The sequence below is a fragment of the Varroa destructor genome, unplaced genomic scaffold (assembly GCF_002443255.2).
Source record: "Varroa destructor unplaced genomic scaffold, Vdes_3.0 BEIS01000001.1, whole genome shotgun sequence".
Taxonomy (NCBI): domain Eukaryota; kingdom Metazoa; phylum Arthropoda; class Arachnida; order Mesostigmata; family Varroidae; genus Varroa; species Varroa destructor.
In genome coordinates, this window is record NW_019211454.1 from 11092668 (window position 1) to 11108544 (window position 15877).

Genomic DNA, 15877 nt, shown 5'->3' on the forward strand with positions numbered 1-15877 from the left:
TCGCACGATAGCCTGCGATCGGTGTACTATGGCCATGCGACCCTTTTTTTACTAAACTCAAATTTGCCTACGGCACAAGTTTCATGAGATTAATAAACGGTCACGTTCAGGAGGAGTGTGATTCACCCGGTCGGCTTTTTCTTCAATTGTTTATTGCTTGTGGCTTCTAACACTTCGGCTTCAATGCTTCCAGTGTGAGAATGAAAATGATGAGGACTGGACGGAATATACCCGAAAAGGGTTGCGTTTCCTTAATGATATCTGGCAGCTAGTAAGGAAGTTTATATTGTACTCTATATATCTATTGCTCTGGTGGCATATGGAGGCTAAGATAAAAACTAATCTAATTAACTGAATCATTTCGTTAGTGAAAAATGAATTGTTTAGAACGCCACGATTATGGAACGTAACCTCTTGTCTAAACCTCACGCGTACCTTACAAACAACCCCTGTGGATTATAACTTTTGTCACTCAACGAAAGATTATAATTACAAAACACATAGAACCACAAGCTACCGATTTATTTGTATGTAATTATCAATCAATATGATAGTGATATAGCAAAAAGTATCAATGAGCGCCCACCCAACGCAGTCAGTCTTTATTGCCTAAGGCTACTGCACCCTACCATTAAACCTTAATACCACTTTCCATCGTTTTCGGTCAAAATGACTGATTTATGAAGAGAGCTGGTGCTTTTGCAATAAATGAAAGTTTGCGATGGCAATGTACTAATGTTAAATATGTGAACTTGTAGAAAAATCTCGCTTACAATCATATAAACGCTCAAGGTTACATTTATCAGTAAACTTAGAACTACTGCTCCAGCGAGTGATGAGAGAACCAACATTAATTTTATAAAATTCAGCCTATACCTTTTACGAAACCATTAATAAGTATATATATTTAATAAATCTAGTTAATAAAATACCATTGTTCTATTATACCTCCTCACTGAAACGATGTGTTTTTTTCCCAGTGTACTACCCAATGATTTTAGCTCATAAGCAGAGATAATTGATTCCGATTTTTTGACATCACTTTAAGTCCTGCCAAGCAATACCTACTTCTTTGTAGGCTCGCATTAGTATATAAACTAGTAACCGTTAGAGATAGCAATTTGTGATTTGAATGACCTTCCGCGATAACGGTTTTGGCCTTCCACGACAGTCGTCTCTCTGTACGTATTTACGTTTGACGAAAAGTTTTGACAGGGCCAATAAAGCAATTTCTCCTTAGCAAAACTAGGGCAAGCCTTCGCTAGCCGCTCCTTCGCGAATTAACGACGCAAGGCACACGTGCGACAGGGCTTCAGGCCAACCACTCTTCGTGTCGCCTGTTTTTCGCCCCTGTGTCAAATAGGCGCTGGGTTTTTCTTGCTAGAGAAACGCTAGCGAAAAACTATAACATACGATAAAATGAAGCCCCCTATTTCCGTGGATTAACCGTTGATAAAATCTGTGTAATTTCAACGCGCTCGTCAAGAGTACACCCCCCACTGTTGCCGCTCTGCTCTAATCAAACGGGACTCTTTGATTACCGTTATTGATTAGAGAAAAACCAACAACTAAAAAGTAATCATCGTCAAGTTTTTCGTTAACGAAAATAGAAATTCGCTTTTTTCTTCTACTATAACCATTTAACGACTGAACAGGAAGTACAGCTGGTACTGGGTTCGTGTGGCGGGGCGGATGATTGCGTTTGTCGATGGGCTGTTCTAGAACGAACCAATAGATGCAACATATAAGACGGCTTTTGAGCGATTGATCCTAGGAAAAAAGCCGTTAATTACGCGATCATTTTCGATCGTGTCTTTTTCTCTTTTTGCTATGACCATACGCTTGCTGCTTGTTATAGATAAGAAGATTCATGTAAGTCATTAAGGATATTCAAGCACTTTTAGCTGTTCCTTTCAAAATATGATGCCCAGTATTAATCGGTTAGCTCTTGTGCACATTAGACCTTCAATGAATCGTTTACTTTTATTAAATAAGCTCACGGCGCACATAGTGAAGTAACAGTATAGTCGTTTGTACTAGCAAAGAACAGGAATCTTCTATTGACTTTGTCAATTACTTGGTAACCAACCTGAACTCAGCAGTCTTCGTATATTCTAACATGTTAAAACAGTTTCGGTGCTAGCACTGGGAGACCTTTCGTACAGTGGATTTACATCAATTTCTAATAGAACTCCATGCCTACCGCTACTAGAGCAGGCTTTAGCATTCACAAACACCATTACCATCGTCGGAAGAGTATGGGCTGTATTTACGCTCAAGCTATTGCGGTTTGTACGACGTTCCTCGACTGGATCTACTCTCGCAGAGAATCACTAGGGGCGTGGAACACCGTCCTCCTCATCGTTACTTCAAAGCCCGAATCATTTTCGAGGCGAAATAACGAACAACCTAACACTAATCCACACACACGCGCGTAGATTAACGTTACGTATACATCCGAAAAGCAACCGCTACAACCAGTAAAAGAGGTGTAAACTTGTTATCAGCCTCTACCTGGAGAGAGAAAGGTGGATTTCATATTTCGGAGGCTGTTTGAAACCGGTTGCTACTGGAGGGCAAACACGCTAAAGGGTATTTAGAGTTACGCTATGGGTACGGAAGCTGAAAGCTCGCATGTAATAAAGACCCACGATCATCACTGCAGTAGTTTACTCTGCGCCGGCCGCGACGGCGATAGCTGGCACCTAGAGCTCATGGCCACTCTTTCGAACCCAATCAGACTAATTGGTTAATTGGTACTTCCCGTGTCACTGTCGAATATCAGGAAAGCGACAGGTTACTTTTATACCAAAGGGATTAATATGCTGGTCTTTGCTGGTGGCGAGCTTTGTACTCAACTTGTTTTTCGTGGACGTTTCGGAAGCAATGTACCCAATGTAATGCGATTCAAACGAAGGCTGACTATGGCGTATATATATATATATATATATATATATATATAGAATATGGCGAAAATTTTTTTCACAGTTCGGCCACATTCGTATGTATGAAGCAGGTGGAGATATTGTTATGGCTAACAGATGCACAAAGCGTGTCAAACACAAAAAGAATTTCGAAAAGATTTCGTAGAGCTTAGCAAACACCGTACCTCTTCCTCAATTCATTGCAGCTCAAACTTACTTTAGAGTCACATATCATTTTACTGATATCATAGTTGCATATCAGAAAGAAAAAGCCCGCGTGTTTGATTTCAAAGTTCGATGCGGTTCTAGGTGCGCATGCGCATACACTTCCTTACGTAGGCTGGCGTTTCTCGGCTGACGCCTCCAGGTTACTTCTTAGACATAATTTTAGCTATTATTTTAGGAGCGTTTCTTGTAAAGCAAAGAAGTGTTTCAGCACGACTATTTGATGTTGCTTTTGTAAAAAAGACCCGCCCAACAAGATATCTATATAAGCACAAATACTAAAATGTCAAAAATATTATTGCGCAAAATGTTCTTGTCTATGTTGAGCCTATTCGCGTTGCTCCTTAATACTTACTCTATTAGCGTAAGGCCTCGCGCCCTGCGAACCAGTTCCACGGTAACACGTTTCCGCTGTTCTTTAAATAATGACGGCGTACACTGATATGCTCCGCGAATGTGGCGACAAATAATACGACGAAAGGGTTAAGACCTAATCTTCTTCACTAATTTGCGTAGGATTTGCGTTTCTCAACACAAACACTATGAAAACGTTCAATAATACCCGTGATAATTAGTTCTTTGACATTAGATGTCTCTTTTGGCACGGCGCCTTCAATCCTGTCCACATGTACCCCACGAGGTATAAAGCAGACTCACTACTTTGATTTTACCGTCGGCTTGATCCTAGAGTCAGTCTGCCAGTACCGTCGAGGTATCCAGGAAACGATTTTCGCTACGTCACTTAGTGCAAAAACCCTGAACGAAACAGAAACGAAAACGAAGAATGTCGTGCCAATTCTGGGCAGGTTGGGTAGCAGTTAAATAATGGTATCACCGTCAGTGGGACGGAAATCTGCAGTGAAGTAACACCGCCGGGAAGACACCAAAGGCATCTTGCTTCCTCTTCTCCTGATGGCGCTCCGAAAAACGACGGCGTCGTTGTCGGCGGCGGTTGCGGCGGAAATAATAATGAGAATAATCACCGAATGCGCAATAGCAACAGTTGATTCCGCGCACAAATTTCTGCCCCTCAAAGCGACGACTCAATGAACAGTTCTTGTGCGAGCAGGCGACGAGCCGTAAACCCCGTTACCTCACCACAAGTATCAGCTGGCAAAGCGTCGAAAGCACAGCGTTCAACCGCAACGAACGGCTGCTAGGCTAACGGTTCTAGTGGCTTACGGCGAGGGTGGCGGTGAGGGTTGCCCAAGAACTGATTGGGTCGACTACTCGCTAGTCCACTACAACAGTTCTACAACAGTACAGACAGTCCCAAGCCAGCATTACTGGGACTAATGATAAGCAGCATGTTCAAGAGCTCTAGGATACAATTCGAAGCTGTGAGTCGAGCTACAAAAAATCAGCTATATAGCTGGTTGCGTAGACACTCGCTCGTTCTATCTGGTTATTTCACATTATACATCTTCTCATTGCAGAGTAACTAAGCGTATTAAAGATAAGCAAAAATCAGCCAGCGAGTGGGAGCAGTAGTTATTGACCGAGGGATGTTTGTTTTCAGCAAATACCAACGAGAAAACAGTCGAGGAATTGGAGACCGAGCGGTTGTAAGAGGAACTCAAGTGAATCCGCTGAGATTTTAACAACGTTAAACAATAGACATTACATCAAACTACAGTTTCTATTGTGGAGTTTATATTTTTGGTAAAAACCAGAGTTGTGAAGCTGCGAAAAAAACGCTTAAAAACGACGGACTCCTTGAGTACACGGCTGACTCCTAGAGCCTGATGTTGCAATCTGAATAGCACAACAATGACAATATAATAACTGGTAGTGTTGCGACATACGTTTAATAGAAAGCTGTCCCTAAAACGGTGAGGCCTGCGACATGACGCTTTCTAGCAAGTATACAAAACATTACTTAACCAAATAAAAGGTTCAATAATATCATTTGTCTATATAAGAAAGTAATTTATTACAGAGGCCTATTTTTTCTGACCAATAATGGTTTGAACCTTGTAGTGAGGTCACTATGAAACAAAAGGCTCTTGTGATTCTTGCATTTTTCCGGCATATTCTCTAGCCTAAATATTCATCGAATCCTGCTATCGTGCGTAAGAGTCATGAAAGACGAACGGATGTTGACACTCGCACAAGAATTACATTGCCAACTTAGTCAGTTAATCCGTCTGTCGATAATTTAATAAAATAATAAATAATTAAGATAATTAAATAATAAATGAAAATTGTTCCTTTTTTACCTGTATCACCCATATCTAGTCCTTAATGCCGGAAACGGAATTGGGTGTAGCCAAGTGAACCTTAACCCCTTGAACATGCATGTGTATATCAAATCGAATTGTTTTGATGCAGCGTCTAGAAGCAGTCCTGCCGCTGGTTGAATTTGCTCATGACTATTCGCCAGTTCGTATTAGATATTTACTTTGTTTCCGCGAACACCGGGTTGTCCTGCTATGGAAGGGTTATCGCTTGTTGGTATCTATTTTATAAAGGAAACGTTAACAATGGAATAACTAGGTTGACGATCAGATGAAGTAGAAAACTGAAGTATAGAGAAAAAGGGCGCTTCTGTCCTGATTACTGCCTCGTCTTCTGTTATATTATGTTACTATTTACAGATCCTGCCGGTGGTGCTGCATTGGATTCCATGGTTTTCGCTTGTTTTTATCTTTAATAAATCGACTTGGTATTATCTGAACCCAAGTAACTCTACAACGTCCAAAGTGGAATCCGTACTACCGAACTGGAACCGATTTACGATGGGTGGACGTCGTGCGTACTGTGTACGTGTCACGGGATGAATCTTTAAAGCTGCGACAGATTAGAACGGCTGCTATTAAATGTGATTTAATCATCACTATGTATATCAGAATCCACTTGTTGTTATTTGTTTATGTGTAAAATCAAAGTATAAGACAAATCGGTTCGACATAAAGGGCGTGCAAGTTTATATATATATATAAACTTTTATTAGTTTTAGTAAGTATTGTAAAATAGAACGATTCACAGCTTCCTTTGTTTATGACACTATATGCTATAGTTTATATTTTTACTGATCTGTCGACCTCAAGCAGGCGTAAGTGCTAAAAGTAAAGGAACGGAATAACCGTTCCGCAGCAGGTAAAGTTAAATTTGTCAATAGGACAAAATGAAAATATCTTTATTAAGCTTACGAAGCATGAAATGAAATATTAACCAGGATCTAACGCTACTTTAAACTCGCATTGACAAACATTTATAGTGATCTAAGTAGAACTGTCTCAAGACTTCGTAATTGGAACTCCTGATCACTAGAGACGTATAGATGTATAGATCAGATGTTTAAGGCCAGCGCCATTTTGTATTAATTTCGTTAAACCATCGATTCGGCATCGTTCCCCATTAAATTATCGGAAAAGCAGTAACTGTCGAAGCAATAATAATAGTACTAACAAAGTTCAAATGGAATTTAGCTTAAGTGTAGATGGGCGGGTAACTTGAAACGCGTCAGGTTGTTATATGGATATAGAACCTTTCTCTAAATACTTTGGTCCATACAGTATTCTGTTTGTAGAAATATAAACATCTTTGTTAACATATTAAAATTGCCCAGACTTTCCCCAACGTACGCAAATCGTTTGCCTTAGGCTGTAACATAGCGTACGGCTAACTGCTGGCTAAATATAGCATATAAAATATTTACTTTACGACGAGATACATCAGACTCTAGAGCAGCGTCGTTGTTCTATGGCACCCCAAAGGACCAGGCTGGTTGGTGTATATTTTCTGGAACTTAGCAAAAAGTGACAAATGTGTACCAAGAAGAGTGGAAAGACGACGTTTCCCAAAAGAATAGCTACAGGAATCGTGTTTCTTCAATCTTTCAGTTATAACGCTTCTATCAAAATATAACTATCGTTTTTGTGTCGCGGCATTACTCAGGATTACATAAGGAAGCTAAATGATGAAGCCCTGAAAGCCAAAGCTCACTTTTTGTCGATATATATATCAATAAAATAAAAAAATATTTTGTCCATATATTTATGCCCATTTTTTTCTAATTTGTCAAGATATAAACATGGCTGATTTTCGCGATCTAATTCAGGCTTGAAGACACGTTTGAGTTCTTGTTAGTGTTTAGCACAACTTTTATATACCGTTATAAACCGGTTTCAAATGGTTCGTAATAAAATAATATTCCTGCCACCGAGTTTGAAGCGAATAGATCTAACATGAAGAATAAATAACATAACTGAAATAGTGCAACTAACTACGTTAAAACCACTGGTCTCAAAGATCGATACAAACGAATGCCGCCAGATAAACATAACGTGGATGCTAGTTAGTTACCGGCAATGGGCGGAATGTTGATGGTCTGGTATCTTTATTGCTTAATGTATGCCTACACCGTATTATAATTAACAGACGGAAATGTTTTTCTTAGCACTCTCTGTCTAGGTAACGTACGTATATATCCGTTCAGCTAAGCTTTTTTTTCAAGTAAACGTTTTATAAAATATCATCGACGTATGTTATGGCAAGGGTTCTTCAAGCCGTACAAAAATGGAAAACGCCACTTTATCGTTAATCAAGCGACACTTTGTCTTACTAATGAATTGTGCGCACAAGCAGATCTGACCACCTGGCCTAACAGCGATTTCTTAATAAAAGCGAACGCATTTTGATCAGATTTGTTGAGGAGCCTGACTCTTGAGGACGAAGAGAGATACTGGGTTTGAATCCTGACGATTTCTCGATTGATGTCCTGACTGTTCTGTTGTCTTTATCCATTTCAATCTTCTACCTCCCCTATAGCACGAAAGAATTGTCAGCACTGAAATACCGAACCGTAACAAGGTTCGGACCCTAGATCGGGTCCGACTAATTCATATCAGTCTACACACCACGCGACGTATTGCTGATCAACAGCTTCGCAATGTTCGATTGGCTAGCCAGCTAAAATCTATGCTTATTTTGAACTTAAACGAAGAACCGCAATTCCCCTCTTCTTGGATCTGACATGGCCAGCCTTCGTATAATCGGCCTGGGCTAAACCAGCTTTAGAAAGCAAAGACTTAGCTGCAAAGAGCTTCACAGAGCCAAGTTTCGCCACGCCGAGCATAGCCTTGATGAGTCTATGTTTTGAGAAGGCTAATCTTGGTCATTTTCGCCTTTGCGACAAGCCCTGCCGCCAAAAGAAGGGGCGCCACGAGAACCTCGCCCGGAAAACAGATTGTAACAACGACGCGAAGGGTTCTCGTAACGAACTGCATCTTTACGAGGATTGTTGCGATTCACGAGGATTTGCTGATGAACTTGAATAACGGCGACCTGCAGAGGACGGAATAGGTTAACATTGAGATGCTCCCACAGGAACAGTAGAGTCTGGACTGTTAACTATTGAACCCAACGACTGCGTTTATATATGCACGTCTCCCGTTAGAGGGCATGAACAGAAGAGGGTATGCGGACTTAACATTAGCTTATTTTTACCTTTCCCGAAACGAAAACAAACAAACCACGCACTCGTTGTGATACTTCTCTAGATTACAGACGGAGAACGCATGGGGAAGCCCATGCTGACTGGGTCAAGGGCTTTTGCTGCATCGGGTCTGTGTCGCTCTAACACTGAAGATGAGCGTGTAGAGGTCACTATTCATTATACCCGCAGCGCATCGCACTACAGGCACGAGTTACTTTCGTCGTATGCGACAGGTCTGTTACTGTAAGAGAAGCGTCAGAAATTCGTTGATGAAAAATGTCGGGAGAAACGCCTCTAACACCCACATCTGCTATGCTTACATAAAACATTACAAACGCTTAGAGTACAAAACCGGGTTAGTTATTCAATGTACTCTTTTCTTAATAGCCTAAAGCATATATACATACTATATCAATAAAGTTAGATATTGCAAGGAGAATGTCAACATGACTTAGGTTAGTTAAAAGGTCATTCCGTTTGTTCTCGGTGTTTCTTAGTCAATGCTACCGGCTACTGATTTTCACATGTCACGCTGAAACTATAGCAATGGCTAAGTTCATATATGCTTATGCTGAGTTTTGCGAAACTCATATTTGCATTAGTGCATAATTGTTAACGGGGTTCTCTAAAATTTCAGTTATCGATTTACTCGTGCTCTCGCGTCTGGGAATTTACGACCGATATAAGGCTTGATCAGTGCACCTTCTTCTATTTTCTGTCATGTTTTTGCAGTTTTAGGAAGGCAAAAGTAATCACGAAGATACCCTATACTGATATTCAAATTTCAATTGGCGCGTCAGTTGATGCGAACGAATCTCTCATTTAGGTGGTTCACTCGGCCATATCGATTGCCGATAAAGTCGAAGATAGCTGCATTTAGTTTTATGCTTCCGTCATAAAAACATCACAAAATGGTTATTAACACCCGCGGACATGAGGTCTGGTGTTCTGAATTTACAGTCGTAGGGGTACGTAAGCCAAAAATATATGAACATCAAAATAGAAAAAGATGAATATTTCTCTACAGAATTTCTTTTAAAGCAACTTCCTGCCAGTAGCATCGCCAGTGGATTTGTCTTGCTTTCAGTGCTTACGATAATATGAATGTATTCGATAAGCAGTGACACTCGATAGTCAAATGAGATCATTATGTTACCGTTCGCTGAAGAAACTGAAACAAAAGGAAACAGGTCTAGGGAGGGTTGTTTTATGCATTGTTTCACAAAAAACGATTGAAAACGAAATCAGCCTTCAGACTAACTTGTTCGTATATGACTCACTTTACAGGCATCATTTTTGACTATTTGCTAGACAGTGACCGTCACAAGAACATCTGGAGCACTGAGAAGCATTCTCATCAGGAGAAGGATAATTTTTATTAACATGTGATTTCACAAGAACATTTCATCATTCATGTCACTGCTGCCTCAATTCGATACGCATATTACGGGATCACGAATTATCAAAACGTAGAATTTGTTTGACAGATTAGCAGCGTGTTTGCCGTCAACTCGTGTGTAGTGGTGCAGGTTCGAAACCGGATGTAGGCGTGCGTCGTTTTCTGCTTGCAGGAGCCACCCGTATAAAGCAACACTTAACGACTCAAGTACCAACCGTAAAGCTGGAAACATTTGGTTCTTAACGGGGTTCCTTTCACATAACTAGTTTTAGAAGTCAGATAAACACTTAGCCTATTTTCTATGTATTTGATCTTAAGTATGTCTTACAAGCAGACAACTTCGCGTATCGATCTCATATTGTGTAAACTTAATGAACATTTTATGGAAAATACTCATCACATTTATATAAAAAATGAGCACGAAAATTTCACTTATGAATATGAGTGAAATGTTGATGATTTCGCTTGTTATGACATTTCTAGTATATTTTCTTATGCTACAGGAGTTCCTTCGTCATATAAACTTTTTGTCTTAGAGTTTTCTTCTTATTTGACACAAAAGTCCCTGTTTATAAGACATCACAGTTAATGCCATTGCCATTGCCATCACATATGATGTGGCACGCAAACATAAACTTGTGTATAATATGTATAGAGTGAAGATAATGCCAATAAGTTGACTTAAAAGCATTTTATTTAGTATGAGCTCACGATACTAAATACGGAGTATCCGGCACTGTTTAATTTTTGTGCACCGATAGATGTCTTTTGTCCTGGGTGATCCGCAAAAAAAACGAGGATTTAAAGGAGGAAAAAAAAACAGTTCGAAAGCGGAATTTTAATCACAAATGTTAGAGATCCTTTATAAATTACTGGCATAATTAATATTCGCACCTGCGTTCGCTAACAGATTAGAGTGTGATGTATTCATCAGATATATCGTTTGTTATTCGAATATGTGTTCTAACGTGTATGTCACAAATAGCTCGTTCAATGGGCAGTCCATATTCCTGACACCACTTGTTTTAAGACTTTTTCGAATTTCGGAGTTTTAACAATGAACCGAAACATTTGTAGTCCAAAATAATTTACTTATGAGATCTTGCTGCTGTGTTAGCTCTTGTTTACTGCAAAGAGCCTGCAAAATAGAGAAAAATAGATTGAAGAAGGCGTGACGGCAGATGTGGATGTAAGCGTTTATAAATTACAGTAAGAGGTACTGATAGAAAAGTATATAATAATATAAACCCTTTACTTGGAAATCAGGTTTAAAGTAACTATTTCTTCTACCACTAACCGCCAATGAACCTCTTCCATAATCAACATTATATTAGCAGCGTATTTTTTTGTCAATACTACAAATACACTTCTACTCATTTGCTAAACCCTAAAAAATATGCATGGATCAGTCTTAGTAGATGAAATGTATTTATTTAGTAAGTAGCTAGTCCGAATTTTTCCGGTGAATTCAATTTACTTCCTTTAATCTGTCCCCCTTTCCTCATGTAATGCTGCATCTCACAATAGTTTTGGGAAATCGAACATTGTCGCGACTCAATTTGAAGGCGCATCTCATTCAAAGTCGTCAGGAGTGTCCTTGTTGCGGGCAAAATAGATGAGGTCCTTCAAGAAGACAGTAAAAAAGTATCGCTACAAAATGCACTCACAAAAAGCAAGTTAATGGGATGAAACTTTCAAACTTTATAATACGCAAATCAGTGACGTATGGAAAGAAGTAGACAATTGTTTATCAAAAGCTGTTTCGTTCTCAGAATCTTCTATAAGCATAATGCGGATGCAGATACCTTATTGCCAGAATAAGTGTTCTACCTTTAAAACAGACCGCATAGCACAAAATACGTGATACTTTTATATGTACGCATAGTTAAATCACTATTAAAATTCTTTGATAACATCTGAGTATTCATAATATGGCTCTAGTCCAGATCCAGATAACCGCGAGGCCGCAATAGCTATCGGAGTCGATTTTATTATCCTAATTATAATTTGCCGTTCTTTGATAAGGATATTGTATCTCTTTGGTGCTGTGTTCAATTAAAACAGTACAACTTTGTAAGTATATTTAGAGGTCTACACCAGATCCTGCCATTCTCATTAGAATTTAGTAATCCATGTGGGTGCTAAGAGTATCATCTAAAATCTATAATCTAACGGCTTAGGTGGGTACCCTTCTACGTCTATTAAACAATGAGAATCGGTTAAGCTTTGCTCTTGAATCATTTTTTATATTAAAATATTGTTGTCAATATTTCTTTCAATAGGCTCTAGTTTACGAAGAGGTCGTTGTGCGTCCTTTAAGTTAGGCATTTCACAAACTATAAATGAGAGCCAATCACTTAACTACAATCGATAGCTCATTGCGCGAGCATAGTAAAGGCCCCTCACAGGTGTCAAATGGAAAATCGAACGGCAGGACCTCACCCATATAGGTAGTGTTAGTCTCGGAGTAGTTCGACGTTCCGCTGATTAGCTCCGAGCACTTCCAAGAATTTTCTTTTCAATACTCACATCCCAACGTTTAACGAAGTAAATGTTCGAATCAAGTTGAAGCTTAAACATTTACAGCACTTTCATTAGCTTGAAGGGAGTGCATTGTCTGCGGTTACCTCCATTGTGTATGTGCTTCACAAACAGATGTGCCTCTCTTTGTAGAATAGAGAGGTAAATTGTTTTCGCAAGTACTCGGTCTGTGGAGGCTGTTGTTATATAAAGTTTTTCAACGACTGTATGTAATAACCTTGAGTGCTGTTATAGAATATAGGCTTTTGATTGCCGTGTTTATTTAAGGTGTAGTATTTATCAGTGTATACAGATAAATCAGTCTGTGGTATTAGTAGTACTTAGTGAAGTTCAATTTATACTCAGTGTACGACATTTCTACGAAATAAAAACGAATTCATATGAATTGTTTTTCCAAGAAAAAGCTGTACCTCTTTGTATATAATTATAAATAGTACCATTTAATTATTCTGCGCCATTGATCTGTCGTGACTAGTTTATTAAAGGGCGATACTTATCATGCCGCTCATCGTTGTAACCGGCTATCCTTCGTGCGGGAAATCGACCAGAGCGAAACAGCTTGAAAATTTTTTTCAGAATAAATACCCGGACAAAAAGGTAGGATTTTCACAGTACGCGGTATTTTGATTTTATTGAGCTTATTTTGAAAGTGACACCTGCGAATTAGATAAGACATGTTTAGATGCAAATATAGAATTCTATAACAGTAGAAGATATGTAGTAGGAAATATCTACTGAGTAAATTTGAAGTTGGGTGAAATCTCAATTATGCTTATTGCATGCTATTTACAAAGCATTTAGATAAAAAACAATTAATACATTCTTAGCAAGGAAAATGTGTAATTAAGTTAGTACTTGTCAATCAAACATAAATAAGTAACTGGTATTATTATTATTATTATTATAAAAACCAAACGGCGCCGCTTTATAGGTTCAGTATGTTATACAAGCATATAAAAAAGATCCCGACGAATTTTATGAAACACATTATCATTCGAAAACTGCAGCCTATCCTTATTTGTGTTGTTGTTATTATTTAATGATAACAGCCGCTTTTGTGCAGGTGAAAATGATTAATGGAGATGAAGGCCTGGACCGAAATAGCACGTTTGCCGACTCTCGGTTAGAAAAAGAACTCCGAGCAAAACTGTTGGCTGAGGTTCAGCGAGAACTCGGGCGGGACAGCCTCATAATTCTGGATGCACACAATTATATCAAGGGATATCGGTAGGTGTATATGCGTATTCAAAGAAATCTTGCATTGCACTAAAGGGAGCGAGATTATAAATTTAATATATATATATATATATATATATATATTTTTTTTTTTTTTCAGGACTTTGTTAACTTAGTAGACTTTTGCAGCCGATGCAATTGCTAAAGGGACGTGTACTTAATTGCGTAGAGCCTTATATTGTACCGATGCTATGTGCTAAAAAGCGAATTTGATTTTTTTGGCGAAAAGAATTAGTGTTTATTGTTGATATATTAATTAACGCTTCAGGCATTTAGAATATTTCAAAAAGCAGCTAATGTATATATATTGTAGACCTAATGAACGGTTCTTTATTAAAACAAAGTTATTAAGCTGTTTTCTACAGTGTTCTAAACCTCTGAAGTATTAATTTATATATAAACAATAAAGACTAATTTTTCTTTGTCTAAAAAATCAGCCTCACTTCCTAGTATAGAGCAGCTGTATAATATGGAGCTCTACCCAATTTGGATTACTTTAGCAATCCTATCGGGTACAAAAATCTAATAAGTGAATGAAGATCTAAAAATTATTTCCATTTCCCTAATATAGTATAATAACATTGTATTTTGAAAACTATTCTGTCAGTTACTATACATAAGGCTGTATAATACGAATTGTAGAGGGCGCTGTGACACCGACAAATAATAATAGTAATATTGTTTCCTTCGTTCGCGTTTTTTATTTGGAAAATTTCTAGTTACGAGTTGTATTGTCTGTCTAAATCGGTTAAAACAACACAGTGCACTTTATATCTCCCTGTGAATGTCGACGTCGCGTGGAAGTGGAATTGTTCAAGGCCGGAGGAGGATAGATACTCGAGAGAGATATTCGATGCACTAATTCTCAGGTTCGGCTGCTGCTATATGGTTTGGTTCTCATGTTATTTTTGCTTTGATCGTAATGCTCCACGTAAATGACTCGGCGATCAAGTGTTATCTTTATGGTTCGCCGATTTAGTATAAGAATCAAGGGTTTTCGCATATTGTAGAAAATCGCCATTTATTGCACACAGGCCTAATAAACATTTGAAGTACAAAAGCCAGATCCATTTTTCTCATATGGTAAATGTGTTTAGTGCATTACAATAAGAGCTGCTTATTAATTTATTTAAATAACTTCGCTAATTTAATTTTCGACGTGTTTTCCAAATAAAGTGTTATCTATAACAAAGCTCTTAGTAACTTAGTGATAAGTATCTTTGATAGTTGAGCTAAGGCTTTCCTTTATTTCTATAGGTACGAAGAGCCTGATTCAAAAAACCGTTGGGATTCTCCACTAGTAACGATCCATGAAGGCAACGAGATCCTGTTTCAGGATGTCGACGCTGCCTTATTTCAAAGGAAGGCCCCGACACCAAATCAGGCTACCCAATCAGTGAGTAAGCTAGGGCAATTCTTATTTCTCTTGTACACCGCATTGCTATCGTGGCATATTTGCGTTTCTATTTGAACAAACGTTGCTAAGTTGCTGTAACAATGAAAGCCCTGAGGGCAGGCGAACTGTCGAGAGGTTTATACATTCTTTATGATGACTCGAGTCTAAAACTGAAAATTGAAAATTTCAAGAATATTGTTGCGACTGCAGTTTGTACGGCTATTTCATCCTATTTATCGCAACGTGTAAATTATTTTCAGGATCCGGTATTATCAACGAACTTCCTGTATGATCTCGATAGACTGACACAGGAAATCATAGAGGAGGTGTTAAAAAATCCAATTGAGTTTGGTATCCGTCGAGTGACCTTGCCTGAACTATCGAGATTACGGAGACAATTTATCAACTACGTAAAACAGAATCCAATTGAAGATACAAACAAGATTAGACCCCTCTTCGAGAATTACATACGGAATATTACGATATAGATTCGTTGTGGCACTAACAATAGCCCCTATATGTTGTTGTAAGATGCTTTCGAGAGCCGCGTTGTATACATTCATACGAGAAACTTATGTAAATACAATAGTTTTGGAAGTATAATAAAAAAAAAAACTGTTTGTTACTCCTTGGCGGTCGTTTGTATTTACTACCACTAGGGAGATTAGTTGTTACGTAATTTGGCATTATCAGTGGCATGATTATTCTAAATGAAA

At 38.5% G+C, this 15877-nt stretch overlaps 2 protein-coding genes across 11 annotated transcripts in view; one reads left to right on the plus strand and one right to left on the minus strand.

The window, feature by feature from the left end:
• Positions 1 to 15877, minus strand: part of LOC111248674 (uncharacterized) — a 180496-nt gene that overhangs the window by 135303 nt on the left and 29316 nt on the right. The gene's annotated exons all lie outside the window — the stretch shown is intronic.
• LOC111248746 (protein KTI12 homolog) lies at positions 12272 to 15795 on the plus strand. 6 transcript variants are annotated; one of them, XM_022801666.2, is made up of 6 exons: positions 12272 to 12438; positions 13005 to 13126; positions 13593 to 13756; positions 14485 to 14634; positions 15023 to 15161; positions 15422 to 15795. In XM_022801666.2, the coding sequence occupies exons 2-6, from the start codon at positions 13028 to 13030 to the stop codon at positions 15647 to 15649; spliced, it is 780 nt and encodes a 259-aa protein (XP_022657401.1). In that variant the 5' UTR covers positions 12272 to 12438; positions 13005 to 13027; the 3' UTR covers positions 15650 to 15795. The 6 variants fall into 6 exon arrangements, with proteins under 6 accessions (XP_022657401.1, XP_086849660.1, XP_022657381.1 ...); XM_086993534.1 differs by lacking the exon at positions 12272 to 12438 and adding an exon at positions 12495 to 12796; XM_022801646.2 differs by lacking the exon at positions 12272 to 12438 and adding an exon at positions 12495 to 12694.